General features: G+C 41.4%; 1 protein-coding gene across 1 annotated transcript; it reads right to left on the bottom strand.

Annotated features, from left to right (window-relative positions):
- Positions 1–87: 87 nt before the first annotated feature.
- On the bottom strand, positions 88–15,156 carry LOC113163841 (mucin-5B-like). The gene is made up of 44 exons (XM_026362851.1): positions 15,081–15,156; positions 14,826–14,867; positions 14,393–14,618; positions 14,164–14,293; positions 13,989–14,052; positions 13,656–13,738; positions 13,080–13,275; positions 12,830–12,955; positions 12,625–12,745; positions 12,391–12,526; positions 12,220–12,297; positions 12,063–12,132; positions 11,745–11,882; positions 11,470–11,619; positions 11,273–11,367; positions 11,039–11,171; positions 10,693–10,936; positions 10,518–10,558; positions 10,244–10,332; positions 9,912–10,066; positions 9,689–9,827; positions 9,404–9,508; positions 9,007–9,201; positions 8,784–8,856; positions 8,534–8,703; positions 8,234–8,390; positions 8,029–8,139; positions 7,790–7,931; positions 7,643–7,671; positions 6,003–7,532; positions 5,693–5,896; positions 5,285–5,526; positions 5,020–5,206; positions 4,611–4,827; positions 4,290–4,462; positions 4,028–4,097; positions 3,754–3,863; positions 3,638–3,669; positions 3,398–3,551; positions 3,272–3,309; positions 3,014–3,121; positions 2,761–2,800; positions 2,346–2,454; positions 88–2,190 (listed from the first exon to the last, which is right to left on the bottom strand). Exons 1-44 carry the CDS (start codon positions 15,127–15,129, stop codon positions 2,022–2,024), a joined length of 6,870 nt encoding a protein of 2,289 aa, XP_026218636.1. The 5' UTR covers positions 15,130–15,156; the 3' UTR covers positions 88–2,021.
- Positions 15,157–15,443: the final 287 nt, after the last annotated feature.

Genomic DNA, 15,443 nt, shown 5'->3' with positions numbered 1-15,443 from the left:
AACCCAAATGACCAGTGACTGCACTGGTTGGGTAAGATTGAGTGGGTCGCATGTCTGATGAGCACCGGAAGCTTCCGCGATTCACTGAATGCAAAAACACATCCTCCCCTGTGAACTTCATAAGCCTCCTAAGTATCCATCCTTTTGAACACACAACAAACAGCAGCAGCGTGAACCTGGCCAAAGCTTATTTTACAAGCCCGCTGTTTCTGTTAGTTTGTTGTTTTCAAAGAGTGAAATGCTTTCCTCTGCTGGACAATTTCAGCTTTTGTAAGACTGGGTGTTTCCTAGTCCTGATCAAAGTCTTCCTGTCCTATTGATGGACCCTAACAATGGCTTTCTCACTGTTAGACAACATATGGAAGATTTTCATTGTAAATATTTGACATTTGAATTTGACATCTAAAAGTCATCACAATTAAGAAGGTTTAGAGAATATTTCAACATTGCAGCTGCAACAGTAACACCAGCTCCACCCGTTGTGTCGGCCAGTGTGGTTGAAGCATGTCAGGGTCACTGATCCCCTCTCTTAGCTCTGATCCTGAAAGCATCTGCTCCTCTGCTCCACCTGCAGGTCAAAACCACCCTGCTGCTGTGGATCGAGACACAGGCGGGAGGAAAGGAGAGAGGGAAAATACGAAGGAGGGAAGGACGTAGGAGTGTGACCGAGACAGACAATCGCCAGTTTGAGTTTAATGCCATGGCAGTGAGGAGTTGGAGGTGAAGTGAGATTTGTGTGTGTATGTGTGTCTCCTGATGCAGTAGCTGCCAGAAATGAAAATATCTGGTTAATATGTATTTAACCTCTAATACATAAAATATCGAACACTGTGTTATGAACAAAGAGGGATATTTGCTTTAGGAAAACACCAGTGAACCAGACAATGCCTTCCATCTTAACGAAAGATGACAAACCATTGAAAAATGCCGCTCGATACGCGATCTGGCTGCAAGAACCAGGATGTAGTTAGTTATTGTTCAATTTGAGAGCTGAGGAGAAGAACCAAACACCACATAAAAACGTGTTCTGCAGCATTTCAGATTTGTTTTCATCTGATTGCATTGCGATCTAATGGTCCAGCTGGTGAGCCAACAAGGGAGCGGCCTTGGGTTACAGTCTGTGGCAAACAAAGAGTCTTCTGCTACTTCTTAAGAAAGTGAACTTCACACAAAAGCCGCCCTGCACCATCTTATACCTTCAAACACTGTTTCACAGTAATTAGAAACCCCTCAAAGGGGTAAACAGATAGCAAAGCCCTGAGGGGGCATAACACTAAGGAAGTCTTAGCAAACAATTATCTACTTAAACAGAATCAAATCATATGTATTTATAATGCATATCTTCGATGCTTTGTCTGATCAGGTGTCTGTTCAGAGAAAGCCATTGTTAGGGGCTCTCAATAGGACAGGAAGGCTTTGATCAGCCACAGGAAGCACCCAGTGTTACAAAAACGAATTTGTCCAAGAGGAGAAAGCCTCTTCCTCTGCTGGAACACTCTTCGAAAACAACAGCCTAATTGAACAGCAGGCGTATCAATTTCATTTCTGTGAGCAGCACAGCTTTGTTTTGGGGGGAAGCCGATATCTCAGACAGATAGAGCATTTTAAAACCTGCACAAATAAAAACCAAACTACTGCATCTGCTAGATGACACAATTGAGAAGTAATGTTTTTTGCCATTGGAGAGAAATGACCCTCAGACACATCGTTAGCATGCAAATAGAAGAGATCAAAGCTAGAGTAGAGTGGCTGACAATAGGGTGAATAGAAGAGAAATAAGGAGACATGGTAATGAGGTTGTAGAAAAAGAAAATGAATGCTACAAAGTTAGGTGATTAGTAAATCATTCACTTTATTTAATGTAAAACAGATACAGTAATTACTTTACATATGTTTACCAAACATATGCTGATTTAATCATTTAATCAACGTTAATACATTAGAGTTTGAGCCAATACAAAGTAGTTTATTCTTAACTCTTTATTGTCTCTTTATTCTTTGGTGTGGGCTGTGTGTACCTTTCAGCGCAGTATACTACAGGCTCTGCACTCACAGCTGGTGATGTGCCTGTAGCTGTAGAGTCTGGTGGTGAGGTCAGAGCAGTGCACTGTCACAAATCTTCTGTCGGAGCTCTGCTCCTGACAGCATCTGCTCTTCTGCTCCACCTGTAGGTCACCACTTAACACCACCCTGGAGGGAAGAAAGAAACAGGGAATGTAGGTGGAGAAAAAAACGGTTATACTTAATCAGTCTTTCAGGAAACAAATAATTACACTTGGTATGAACATTAAGAACCTAATTATGCTTAATTTGCTTTGAGCACTTAGAGCTTGATCTCTTCTCACCTGTGCTGAGGCACACACCCACCCTCACATACAGGCATCTGTACAACAGCGGTGCAGTTGTCTATGGTGAGGTTCAGGCTGGACATCTTGGGAGCACAGCTCTGGTTACCTAGGTTTCAGAGTTATGGTATGGCGGACAAGGTTTATGGCTGCTCAGTTGTACAACACATAGCATGACAGTATTGACAGCGTAGGACTACTGTTGAGTATTGTCACCTTTTTTTTTTCTTTTCAATATCCCCTCAACTCCCATGTCAAATAAGTCAATGCAGTTAATGCTCAGCTGATCAATAAATGTCCTGTTCTTTGTTTTTTTTTTAATGCAAGAAGGTCAAAGGTTGAAAGGTCAAAATTCAAGACACAAAAAGTGTAATGTGCTTTAAATCAATAAGCATTTCATTGATTCTCAACTTACATGTAAAGCAGCAGTGCTGGTTATCCCAATTCCTGTCCTCCTGGAGAACAAATCCACAACAGTATATGGTCAGTTTGCTGTTCTTCTGCTTATTGTTTGCCAGTTCCAGCACATGCAGCATAAACATTTCTTTTTGACTTTTTTAGTTTTTTTAATTATGTACATTCCATGGAAACTTGATTTATTAGTTTTAGTATTAGTTTGATAAGGATTATAAATTGTCACAGTTGCAGTATTACTGTGCAGGCTGTACCTCACGACAGTTTTCTTTGGGGCAAACTTTAGTCTCAGTCTGAATGCCCTCTGTGCTGCAGCTGAATGACATGCAGGGATGAGCGGCATCTTTCCATTTATCTCCCACCTACACACAAAGACAGATGTGATGACAAGATATTATATTGTACCTTTGAATAATTTCAGTCCAATATCAATTTGGGCTCTAAGGGAGACAAAAAAACCTTTTCCATAAATATGTATTTACTGTATAGTCATGGGATCCCACATAGCATACCTTATATGTTTTGTCATTATAGCTACAGGTCTTCTCAACTGAAAAACAACACAATAGGTAAGTGAGATGTCAGATAGTACTGTACACTGATAATAATTTTTAATATCATAAAATGCCAGTACTTACCACATGTCTGATCACCGCAGCAAGAGGTGTTTACCAAAATTGCATTGGGGCCGCAGACAGGAGCTGGCTCAGGGGGTTTTGGATAACACTCCTCTGTCCGAGTCTGGTTGTTGCACGTACACAGGTTGCAGTTGGACTGCCACACCTCACCAGGCTAGAGGAGCGTTACAGAGTTATGTCTTAAATCTAAAGTTGTAGCTGCAGAACTTATTTTTGCATTGATGAGACAACAGTCCTTACCAGTCTGGGCTCTCCAAGTGGCCCCTTACAATCTGTGGGTTAAAAAGAAAAGAAGTTGCAACTAGACTGAAAAAGAGTTTAAACTCAGTGACATCCTTACGGACCATATTACTCACATGAACACTCATTCACACAGATGGCTGAGTGATTTCCTGCTCTGAAAAGGCCGCTGGGACAAAAACAACCTGTACTGTTGTTGTCGAGGAAGGCCCCCGGATAACGCACCCTGTAGAGGCAAACCAGAAGAAAGGTGAGAATCGAAGTAATCACAATCTTGATTATTTGGGTTTTTAGTAAGATGGAAAATAAATACTGTACTGTACTGTACTGTACTGTACTGTACTGTACTGTACTGTAAGGACTAGATTTGTAAAAGTGAAGTTTCCAAACCCTCCATAGCAGAAGTCATCCAGTTTGCTCTGACATTCCCTGTAAACCAGTCCTGTTGGACATGTCACATCTGAAATATGAAGTTATTAAGTTATTACTAAAGTTATTATAATTATTAAATATAAGTTAAAGAGAGAGGGAGAGTAAGGCATCAAAACCTCATTACAGCCAGATCCATAAAAAACAGAAATGTGTGCAAAGACATAAAGGTAATAATTCATTATTGAGTGAAATGTTATATAAATCAATTAAAGGAACATACCACAGGTTCCATTTGTCAGGCTTCGCCAATCAATGCAGATACCAGCTTTCTTGCATTCCTCAGCAGCTTGCTCCAGAGAAGAGCAAGCACGTTCAGGCTTCGTGCATGAATCAAACTCACAATTCTTCTTTTTAAGGTGCAGGTTCACAGTACCCGTGCATCCTGAAAAGACTCTGAAGAAACAGAAGACATTCAACGTTTAGCATAATTATAAAGCATGTTCACTAGTAAATAGATATACTCATTGTCTAGGGAAGTTGTCCCTAGTTCGTTGTTGTCCATTGGCTATGTAGAGTGTGTGTTTTTGTGTGAGAAGCTTACGGGTGGTGCAGGAGATCACACAGTGGGTTCGCAGGGCAGGGGCTGGTGGTGGTTGTAGGAGATATATCAGGAGGATGACAGGATATATTTCTTGGTGCAGAATCACAGACTGGTTTCAGAGGGTCTGTGTACACCCAATCGTAAGCCGTCTTATCACAGCAATCGTCGGCCTCGACCTGCCCACCTCTACGGATACATGATCCGCCACCACATACTCCTGGAGAGAAGACATGTTGTGTGATGTTTCATAAACCTATATAACATTTATTTAATATAAACACAGATTTCAAGCTCTGCATTGAACAGTCAGAAGAGTGACTACATTTGACTTGGTCAGCATCATTGGCCTTAAGAGAATGAATGCACCTTGACTACACCTGTGTACACTTATTTTCAATGCACCACCCACCACATTGTCCTTGAGTGTTGTTGACAAAGTGCTCCATAGCAAGATTGACCACCAGTGTATACGACGGGCTGAGGGAGACATAAGAGCGGACCTCTGGGAGATAGATGGACACCATGTACCCTGTGGTCTCAAACCTAAACCCATGCTCCTCATATGGTGGCTGTATGGTCACATTGTTCAGATTGGCCTAAAGCAGAATAGATCAGTATCAAACCAACAGTTTCAGTCTTAAAAGTTGAAATATAAAAGTTATATTGCATTTTACCTGAACCACAAACATATCTGGGTTGATAGTAAGGGTTGCTATATTGCTTTGATATTGCAGAATGAGGCCTTTAGCACAGGAGCCCTGGAGGCCCGGCACACAGTAGTAGTTATCCACAGCAATGGTCAGATTATGACGTAGGGACTGCTCCTCTACTAGGATATAGGTGCAATCATCTAGGAAATCAAAGGGTACACCTTGGAAAGAGATGTAGTGGGGGTCCCCATATAACTCACAGCGACCTATAGAGGGTATAGGGAAGTATACAGTATGAGGTAATTTGAGTAGAGACGGACATAAAACAACAACACAAAACAATCTATAAATAGATTTACGAACAATCATTTCTCAAATACATAATATCACTATTATTTTATGCAGCTCTAGGATGAAGGAGGAAACACTTACAGTCACATTTCAATGTTTCACAGCACCCATCTGACACTTTTGTGATCTGACCCCTGGGGCAGGTAGGAACTGAAGACTCTGGACAAACTACAGGGGTCAACTCTATCCTCCCATTTCTGCAGGTCTTATTGAAACAGTCTTCTATCCATGTCTCATCACAAAGCCAGCTTTTTTTCATCTTCAGGTCTGTGCATTCATTGCACACTGGTGTAGTAACCGCACATAAAGACAAAAACATTGTTTAGGTCATCTAAGCAATTGATTGCTAGGGTACAAACTAATATATATAGAACAAATATATGGTACACACCCTGGGGAGAGGAGCGCTCAGTTGGTGGTGGTCCTGTCACAACTTCAGGAATTGTTGTCTCTGTACTGAAAGTTGTGGCCTCTGAGGTGTGGTATGTTTCCTCTGTTGATGTACTTGTCATGTTTATGGTTGGCTCTCCAGAGGTTGTCAGTTCAGTGGTGGATGTTGTGCTGGTAAATACTGTATTAGTAGACATTGGAGTTGTGCTGGTGATAGTAGATGGCATCAGTGATGTTGGAATATAAGTTGTTGTTGTTGATTCTGTAGTGGTGGTCGTAGGTTGTGTGGTCGTAGCAGTGGTAAATGTTTCAGTGGACAGTGTTGTTGTTCGCTCTGTGGCTGTCTCTGGGGGCTGTGATTCTGTCCTCCACGTTGTTGTAGCATTAGTGAATGAAGTACTCTGAGTGTATGAAGTTGAAGGTACAGTGTCAGTAGCTACAGATGTTGCTAACTCTGTTTGAGCAGTGGCCTCTGTGGTGAATTCAGTGGTATTTGTTATAGTTGTAGGTTCCGTCGAGGCGGCAGTTGTCATTGTAGTTGTAGATGATGTGGTGGGTGAGCTGGTAGTGACTGATGTAGTGTTATAGAGTTCTGTAGGGATCTCTGAGGTTGTAGTCATTGTTGTAGGGGTGGTGGAAGACGTTGTTGACCATGCTTCAGTGGTAGGTGAGACACTGGTAGTAGTTGTTGTTGGTGTAGAGGTGGTGGAAGACATTGTTGACCATGCTTCAGTGGTAGGTGAGACACTGGTAGTAGATGTTGTTGTTGGTGTAGAGGTGGCGGAAGACATTGTTGACCATGCTTCAGTGGTAGATGAGACACTGGTAGTAGATATTGTTGGTGTAGAGGTGGTGGAAGACATTGTTGACCATGCTTCAGTGGTAAATGAGACACTGGTAGTAGATGTTGTTGTTGGTGTAGAGGTGGTGGAAGACATTGTTGACCATGCTTCAGTGGTAGATGAGACGCTGGTAGTAGATGTTGTTGGTGTAGAGGTGGTGGAAGACGCTGTTGACCATGCTTCAGTGGTAGGTGAGACACTGGTAGTAGATGTTGTTGTTGGTGTAGAGGTGGCGGAAGACATTGTTGACCATGCTTCAGTGGTAAATGAGACACTGGTGGTAGATGTTGTTGTTGGTGTAGAGGTGGTGGAAGACATTGTTGACCATGTTGTATCTGCAGGTAGTTCAGTTGCATTTGTTTGTGTCGTGGGAAGCACAACTGTTTCTGTGGTAGGTGAAGCAGTTGATGTAGTGCTGGTGGTCATTCCAGTCGTAGGTGATGTAATGGGTGAGCTTGCAGTGGGTGTAGTTGAAAGTCTTTTAGTGGTAGATGAGATAGTGGTAATGGTTGGAGAGGTAGTGGATGGCATGGTTGACCGTGTCTCTGTTGGTGAGATACTTGTAGTTGGTTTAGTGGACGGCACACTTGTTTCAGTGGTAGATACAGTAGTAGGTACAGCAGGTGTGGTGGATGGAGGTATAGGGACAGATTTAGTTGAGGGTGAGGGAGGTGGAAGTGGTGGAGGTGCTGTTGGAGTAGAGATGGTAGTATGTTTCAGGCTTTGTAAACACTATAACACACAGAGTCAGCTCTATTTCATATTTTGTCATTAGTAGATGACTTTAATTCATACTTACGGCATTTAATTGTTCCATTCTCACAGGGGCTGAAAAAGATTGTACACAAGTAAGAAATATCCAATTATGAATGTGATGACTAAAGTTAAGTTACTTCATACTGTTAAACTGTAAATATACTGTATACAGTTTAATCAGTTCACTTACCAATCATTAGACTGTACCATCACCACTGTCCCAGGTTGAATGATAGTGTCATTAAAATAGCAGGTGCACTCGCTCAATTTGGTGCATTTACCAGTATTTTCATCATAGTATGGTGCATCTTTTGGGCATCTTGGGTAGCAGCCTTTTCCAAGAACAATAACAGTGTTTATTTCAGCAGGTTGGGGTTAATGTTAAGAGTTTGCTGTTCTATTTGAATTCAACTGAGAAAGTCTAGTTACCTTCCAGCTTGTGAGTGAAGTAATTGTCTTTGCTGCACGTAAGTATATCACCACAGGCTTCATAGTGCCAGGTACACTGGCCCTGCTCATTGTAGTAGTCACAGTAGACCGCTAAATTTGGAATTATCACACAGCTTTATAATTATCTCCATGTAACTATTGAGAAAGCCACACAATTAAGAACGTTACATGTGTCTTAACTTACGACACAAATCAGGTGTTCTCCATTTGACACACACATCCAGTTCACTGCAGGCCTCTGCATAAGCTGCCACTGCTGTGCAGAAGCCCAGAAACTTCCCTTCAAACTGACAGGAGCAGGACTCCTGCACACAGGCTTGGTAGTAGGGCACTGGGTCCACCTAAACATAGTAGAACATCCAGCATAAAAGGGTTTTTACTAACATGTCTACTGACTGAGGAATTAGCTGATTTCCATCACTACAAAAAGATACTGCACAGCATTTTATCGCAGTAGAAGTTGTATTCTTTGTATAACTCATACTTTTAAGTGACAGTCTTTGAAGGTGTCTCCTGTAATAATCATACAGCGCCGCTGGGCCCAGGCTGAGCAGTACGAGTTGCGTTCACACGGAAAAATCTCAGTGGTCACATCCGAGCAAGGAGAAGTTAAGGCCTTCCAGCTGTTAGCAAAGAGCACAGGACTGGACACCCCTAAAACAGATGCTTGGTGTTATGTAGACTACAGTGATGAAAGTTTACTGCATCATAAAGCTATAAGAAAGCTAATTTACCTGCTGCACCACTTAATTGTAGATCATTTATCTCATTGGAGTCAAAATTCCCACAAAGGCCACATACTTGGTTCTACAAGAGACGTGATGTTAAAAGAATGAAGCTTATAGATGAAGATTATACCTATCATGAGAATCAACAATCAAAGGGTTTCCTGGAAAAACAGTTTTACAATGAGGAACACAACGTCGCACGAAATAGTAAATGATCTCCATCACTCACCCTCCAGTGTGAATGCAGCTCTACAGTGAGCCTGGTGTGTTTGTCCCAGATGAGAGTTATCCCTCTGCTTGGCACTGAGATTACCACGTAGAGTCCGATAGTGCGCGTGGTGTAAAGTGAATTGTCTTGCAGAGTCACGTTTCTTTGGAGGCGTCTGGTCACTCTCATGTCGCTCAGTGTCAGGGTGACTTCACCCTTCAAGGGTCAAGACAAATGCTTTGATGAACAGATTAATATATTACTGACTTTACCACTACTTTTCCATAAAACTAAACCCTAGTTTACTCATCACTGAAAGTGATGAGATGAATGTACAACAAGTCAGTAGATAGTGTGATAGCCAGTAGCTGAGTAGATTTGTAAAGAAACATCTGAAATGACGCAAAGAATCACCCACCTGCAGGTCCAAGATGATGGAGCGAGAGCAGGTCAGGGCCTCATCACAGCAGGGTACGCTCTCTACTCTGACTGAGAAAGAGCCATTTCTATTCCCACAATAGTCCTGAAACCATAAACAATATTTTAAAAAGTCACGTTATTAAAGGTGGCTAGAAGACAGTTTAACGGGGGTCAGTTACTGTTACTGAACAGCAGCAGCCTAAATTCTGTTTCTTCACTTGTTAAAGTTAATTAGTTATTGATTATGAACAAATAATGAAAAAACATTCATGCTTGAGCTCACCTCTACAAGTGTGTACTGACAATGTCCATCAAAGCGATACCACTTAGAGTCAAAGGTCTGATAATGGCCATTTCCATACACTTGACACTTCCCAGGACATGGCTCGTCATTGCAGTGCCACTGGCCCTGACCGCAGACACTGTGAGACAGAGTAATTTAACAATTTTAGTTTTTGAACTAATACAACTTTTTAAACTAATAACACCAAAGATGCAGGTGTTACCATGTTTTGCACTTGGTTTTCACTTGCTGTCCTGGGCTGAACACTTTGCCACCATACACGCAGGTGCAGTTGTTCAGAGAAACGCAGTTTCCGTGGTGGTCCTCAAACTGGTCATTTGGGCAGTAACAGCCACTGTCACAGGTCATGCTGCCACCCTGCAGATCACACCAAAGGAGTTTTTCTTTTTTGTAAATAGGTGACAGAAGTTCAAGTATTGCAATGTGCAAAACAAAATCAGCCACCCTTAATCTATCACATCAAAAAAAACGAAAGAATATAATAAAATTAAAACATGAATAAGGCCATATATAAAAAATACAGTGTTCACCTACCAATGGTTTGCTCAGACTGTCACAGGTTTTCCGAGAGGTGTCAACTGGGTTCTCCAAGCAGTGAACACAAACCTTCCCATTTGTGCATCCTGATGCAAACAATATTAACAATAAATACATGAAGTATTAGTGTCCCAACTACATTTGATACAGATAAACACTTTCAATAAGAAACTTGACTTAATCAAAGTAAGTAAGTAGTCAATTCTCTGACCCAGCATTAACACATAAACACATTATAATTTATAATAAAAAAAACAAAACACTTATTTACCACAATCCTTGGAACAGTGAAGTTCTCCATTCTCACAGAGGCTTTAGAAGACACAACATGGGGTTTGAGATATAAAACCTGAATCACCTGTGCTATTTCTCCTACTTATAAAAGCAAGATGTGTAATGTTAATATAAAGGGTGTGAGAAAAGGTTGTATGCAATGATCAACTCACCACTGTCGTCCGTCAATGAAAACAGGTCCCGGTGGCGTTGTGCTACCATGGTGGTGGCACACACACTCGGCCTTTGAGCTGCAGATACCTCCTTGGTTCAGGTGGGTTCCTTCTGGACAGCCACAGCCCTCCACCGGATTATCATCCAACCCACAGCGAGGGTCAGGGCCAGACAGGGAACGGCACGTATGGTTGCAGCCCCGAACGTTGTAGGAGAATTCTTGGTTTTTTTGGCATTGCATAGCTGCGATGCAACATTATGATGAACAGAATTTCATTGTATTATCTAATTTAGGCTTTGCATTGCCTGTTCATTTATTTGCTAATTTATTAAATTTTAACTCACTGCAGTTGGTAGCTTTCCTCCAGTCACCAATTACAACACCCAGACTGGAGCAGGCTTTGGCATAACTGCCAAGAGCCACACACAAGCACTGCTGCAGACTGCTGCCACAGTTACACGTTCTTTGGATGCATGCCTGAAAGTAAAAATTCATTTTACGTTAGCAAAATCCATCATTGGTATCCCATTGTCAGTTAATTGCTCATCAAGATTTTGATTAGATTGTAGAAGTCTTACGGTGTGGTATTGATCAGCTGTGATATGACTATGGCACTCAGCAAATATCCCAGTTGGGTTGTTCAACACAGAGCACTTTTCATCAGCAAATATTTCTGCAAAGATACATATTAAGATAATGGTATGTATTTGCAAAACCACTTGGAGCTCAAAAATAATCACTCCTCTACAGGTAGATCTTTGCCATTCATTGGTACCATTGTCTCTGTTGCTGCATGTGGGCGGTATGTTCACTGCACAAGTGCCCACACTCCAGGACAAAGCAAAAGGTTGAGGTGAGTTCTCCGTAATCCCACTGCTGGTGGTGAAGTCGTCTGTTGTGTCATTGTTGTTGTTGCCACAAAGACCTGATAAAACAGGCTGACTGTAATCGCAAAGCACGAGAGCTCATACAAAGTTAAAGGTCATAATGAAAGTGAATCAGAAACTACCCAAATCAATATATTTGACTTGTGTGTTTGCAGTTCCTAACCTGAGATCATGCCAATGTAGCTTTTGGGTGGAGTGATATATAGCTGGATTTCAGGAGACATCTGGACTTGAAGCTTCATACCAAAAGATGTCTGGACCAGGACGTACATGGACGACTGCCAGAAAACCAGGGCGTTGTCTGAAGGTGGCAGAGAAAAATAAGGGCCTCAGTGGATGAGCAATTAAACCTTTATAGATGACTTAAAAAAACTACCAGTGAGGACATTTTAACATAGTAAATAAAATGTACAACACCTAGTTACATTTCACTGAAACAGCGTGTTTGTTTTGTTTGTTTTCCCCAATTTCTTCTTCTTACCGGACTGATAGAGTTCAACGATCTCCTCCTCTCCCACTTTAACACTGTTGTATGCGAATGTAAATTTTTCCTGAAAACCCCAAAGAACATTTATATAAGTATGTTTCTCTTATTTGACATTTGTTTGATAGGTTCTCTTGTCATAAAAAGACTGTACCTGAAAAAGCTGGAGAACAACTGTTTTCAGAGACGCTTCCCTTTCAGAAAACTGAATAGATATCGTCCAGTTGAGACCCTTAAAAGAGGGGATTTAAAAAGAGGAGTCAGCATCGCAAGAAGATAACTTGGGTTGGTGAATATTAAATATAGGAATTTTGGAAAAATGTACCTGTGATGCCACATATGTACATTTTCCAGGGATGACATATTGTTTTCCATCAAATGTTGTCACAAACTGGCCTTCAATGAGACATCTGGTGGGGCAGGTGTTCTCAGAGCAATGCCACCTACCACCATCACACAAACTGAGAACAGAAAGGAGAATGACATTTAAATTTTAAACTTTCCACACTGAAATTCATGAGCACTCCATTAGTGTGAAAAGCTTATTCTGCCTACTTACCATGACTGACACTTGGTTTTGTGTACGTCTCCGGTTCTATAGTTCCTACCACTAAACACACAGGGGCAGCTGGATGCATTCACACAGTGGACAGCATCTGCACGGTCATTAAGCACCGTACCTACACACAAAGTTCAGTACAGCATTAACAAGCCGCTAAATAGGCTTACCAAGCGAAGAACTAAATTATACAATTACACCTCACCCCTTGGGCAGACGCAGGAGCTGGTGAGATCCTGGTTGGTTAGTCTAGGGCTTGGATTGGAACAGCTGGGGACAAAGGCAGGACCCTGTTCTACATAAACCAGGTCTCCAGGACAAGTCGGTGGAACTGCAGTCATCCACAGAAAGAGATAATCAAGTGTTTTTGTTTAAAAAAATTATAAATACAAGGAAAATAATAATTTAAAACTAAAGGTAATTGTTTTAACGTATATTGATGAAAGGTCACTAACCGCATCTGGTTACAGTTCTCCATGTGCTCCAGACATAGCTTGTGTTCCCACACAGCTGGACAACTTCTTTGAAGAAAGCGCAGCCGATGTATTTGCTGTTTCCATAGTTGTAAATGTTTTCTTCACAGAGCTGGATGTAAAGAGGCGTCCTGGTTTGCAGACAATCCAAGGCCATTGAAAGGAACTGTCGGCATGTCTGCAAATATTGTCAGAAAAACCATCTGAACATCTGGAACGAGGACTAATGGCATAGAGTGAGGTGATGTTTAAATGAAGGTCTACTGGTGTTCACTTTTAAGGCAGACTTGAATTGACCCACACCAAGAAATGCAAATCAACTAAAAAATATGACAGATAGGGACCGGCAATTTAAAGTTCAGGCAAAATCATCTGCTCTCCCACGCTCACTACAATTACCTAAAGAGTCAGTACCATCAATGACACTTTAAATTGTGTTTATTGTTTCCTAGTTCAGTTCAGTGAGTGATAAAACCCCAAAGAAAGTGCATATGCACCACCAGAACAAAGTCCTCTGTTGCATTTTCACTGAAACAGTAATTGTACAAGTCAACTTACTGAATTTATAGTGGAGACGGGATCCCGAGTTTGACATGTGTCGTCAGTGAGGACACTCTGTGCAATCAGCTGCTGTTTGTTGCCTAAGTGTAGAAAAGGGTACATTCTTAGACCAAAGTATAAGCACACATCCTCAGGTTTTACATCACAAGAACCTTATAATATTTAGGCTCAGTCAACAAAACCTACTAACTATATTCAGGATAAAGTGAGGACAGACAACAGGCACAGCTCCCCTTAATATTGCTGCTGTTTTTTATTTTATTATAAAATTAGAAAATGTTACCCTGTAGCACTACTGCTAGAATACAAATACTAGTTTGGCTATCATACCTGAGACATTGTATTGTCCGCACAATCCAGTCATATCAGTGCTCAGCTCCTGATCCAGCTCCACCTTAACAGCAAGCAATAAAACAGCATTGGATGAGGTGAAGCTCTAAAGTCCTAAAGTAGCTGTAAATATTCCAGTGACGTTGTATATGCTCTCCTGTGCCCATCCCCTTACCCATAAAGTGTCTATTCCTCCAGGTACATTGTGCCAGGTGACAGACAGAGGAAGCAGCAAGCTCCTCAGTTTAGTGTAGATGCCGTACTGAAACACATGCTGATAGGTGTGGTCGTAAGGAAGGGAAACACTGGCAACAAATGAACATACACAGATATCAGATAAATAACCTGGATTTTCATGATTGTACATTTAAGGTTTTGTGTCGATAGAACATTCGGGGCCAGACCTCGTCTTCTCCACCAGGACACTTCCATTCTGCAGTACTGTTCTGATTTTATTGATGATAATCTCCACTTGGACCAGCAGACCGCTGTCCCCTCGCCGCATTGTGATGTCACATTCGACCCGGTTGTGGGTGAAGCGGGTGAGGGTGAAAGGGCAGTTGGATCGTACATAATAACTTGAACCATTGAAAGGCTGGACAATCCCACTGCCGAATGTCCTGCAAGTGTCTAATCACAACAAAAGTCCATTAATTGATTGTTGTTGGCAGTTCAGAATGGATGAGTTCATATAAAAAGGGAACTAATTAATTTACAAAATAACATGGATTTTTTTTAAAGATTATTAATGTAAAATGAAGAAACAAAATGTTATATTTTCTACAAAATGTAAATCATTTACTGATCAATATCCAACACTGATTAACTTCCACTCACATTTCAGAGTGTCTCTTGTGACGGATTCGCTTCTCCCTAAAACTAAGAGAGAAATACAGTGTCACAGAGAAAGTAGACATTCATCATAACAAGTAAACATGTGGATAATAATGCATTAGACAAAAACTTACATAATGTATATAGTTTTTTATAAAATATACTGTACATATTGCAACCCCGTCGACCCGTTGTCGTCTTTTCCTCTTAAAGAATCTATTCATATTTCAAGGATTTAAATAAAACCTGGTGTGGTACCTGAGGCCAGTGAGAAGCAGACAGCCAGCATCCATCGCTGTGAGGTCATGATGCCTTGTGCACCCTTGCTCCAGGAGAACAGGTGAAACCAGGACTACGTGCACAAACAGCCCAGTGGCTTATATAAGCAGCGTCCATAGAGAGAATTGGCTAAGATCCAGCCCAGACACATAAATGTGCAAACTCACACATGCACACACACATAGTTCACTGAAACCACCAGGAAACAAAAAATCCGATTAAACATTCAACTGCATGGTAAATAAGCAGAAACACGGAAACAATCCGCACAATGCTCGAAAATGAGCTTAGCACATCCTGCTTATCACGTTGCATTTTTTAAAGTTACACAAATCCTTTTCT

The sequence above is a fragment of the Anabas testudineus genome, chromosome 23 (genome assembly GCF_900324465.2).
Source record: "Anabas testudineus chromosome 23, fAnaTes1.2, whole genome shotgun sequence".
Taxonomy (NCBI): Eukaryota; Metazoa; Chordata; class Actinopteri; order Anabantiformes; family Anabantidae; genus Anabas; species Anabas testudineus.
Note: the sequence above shows the minus strand (reverse complement) of the source record. Positions and strands in the feature narration are given on the sequence as shown.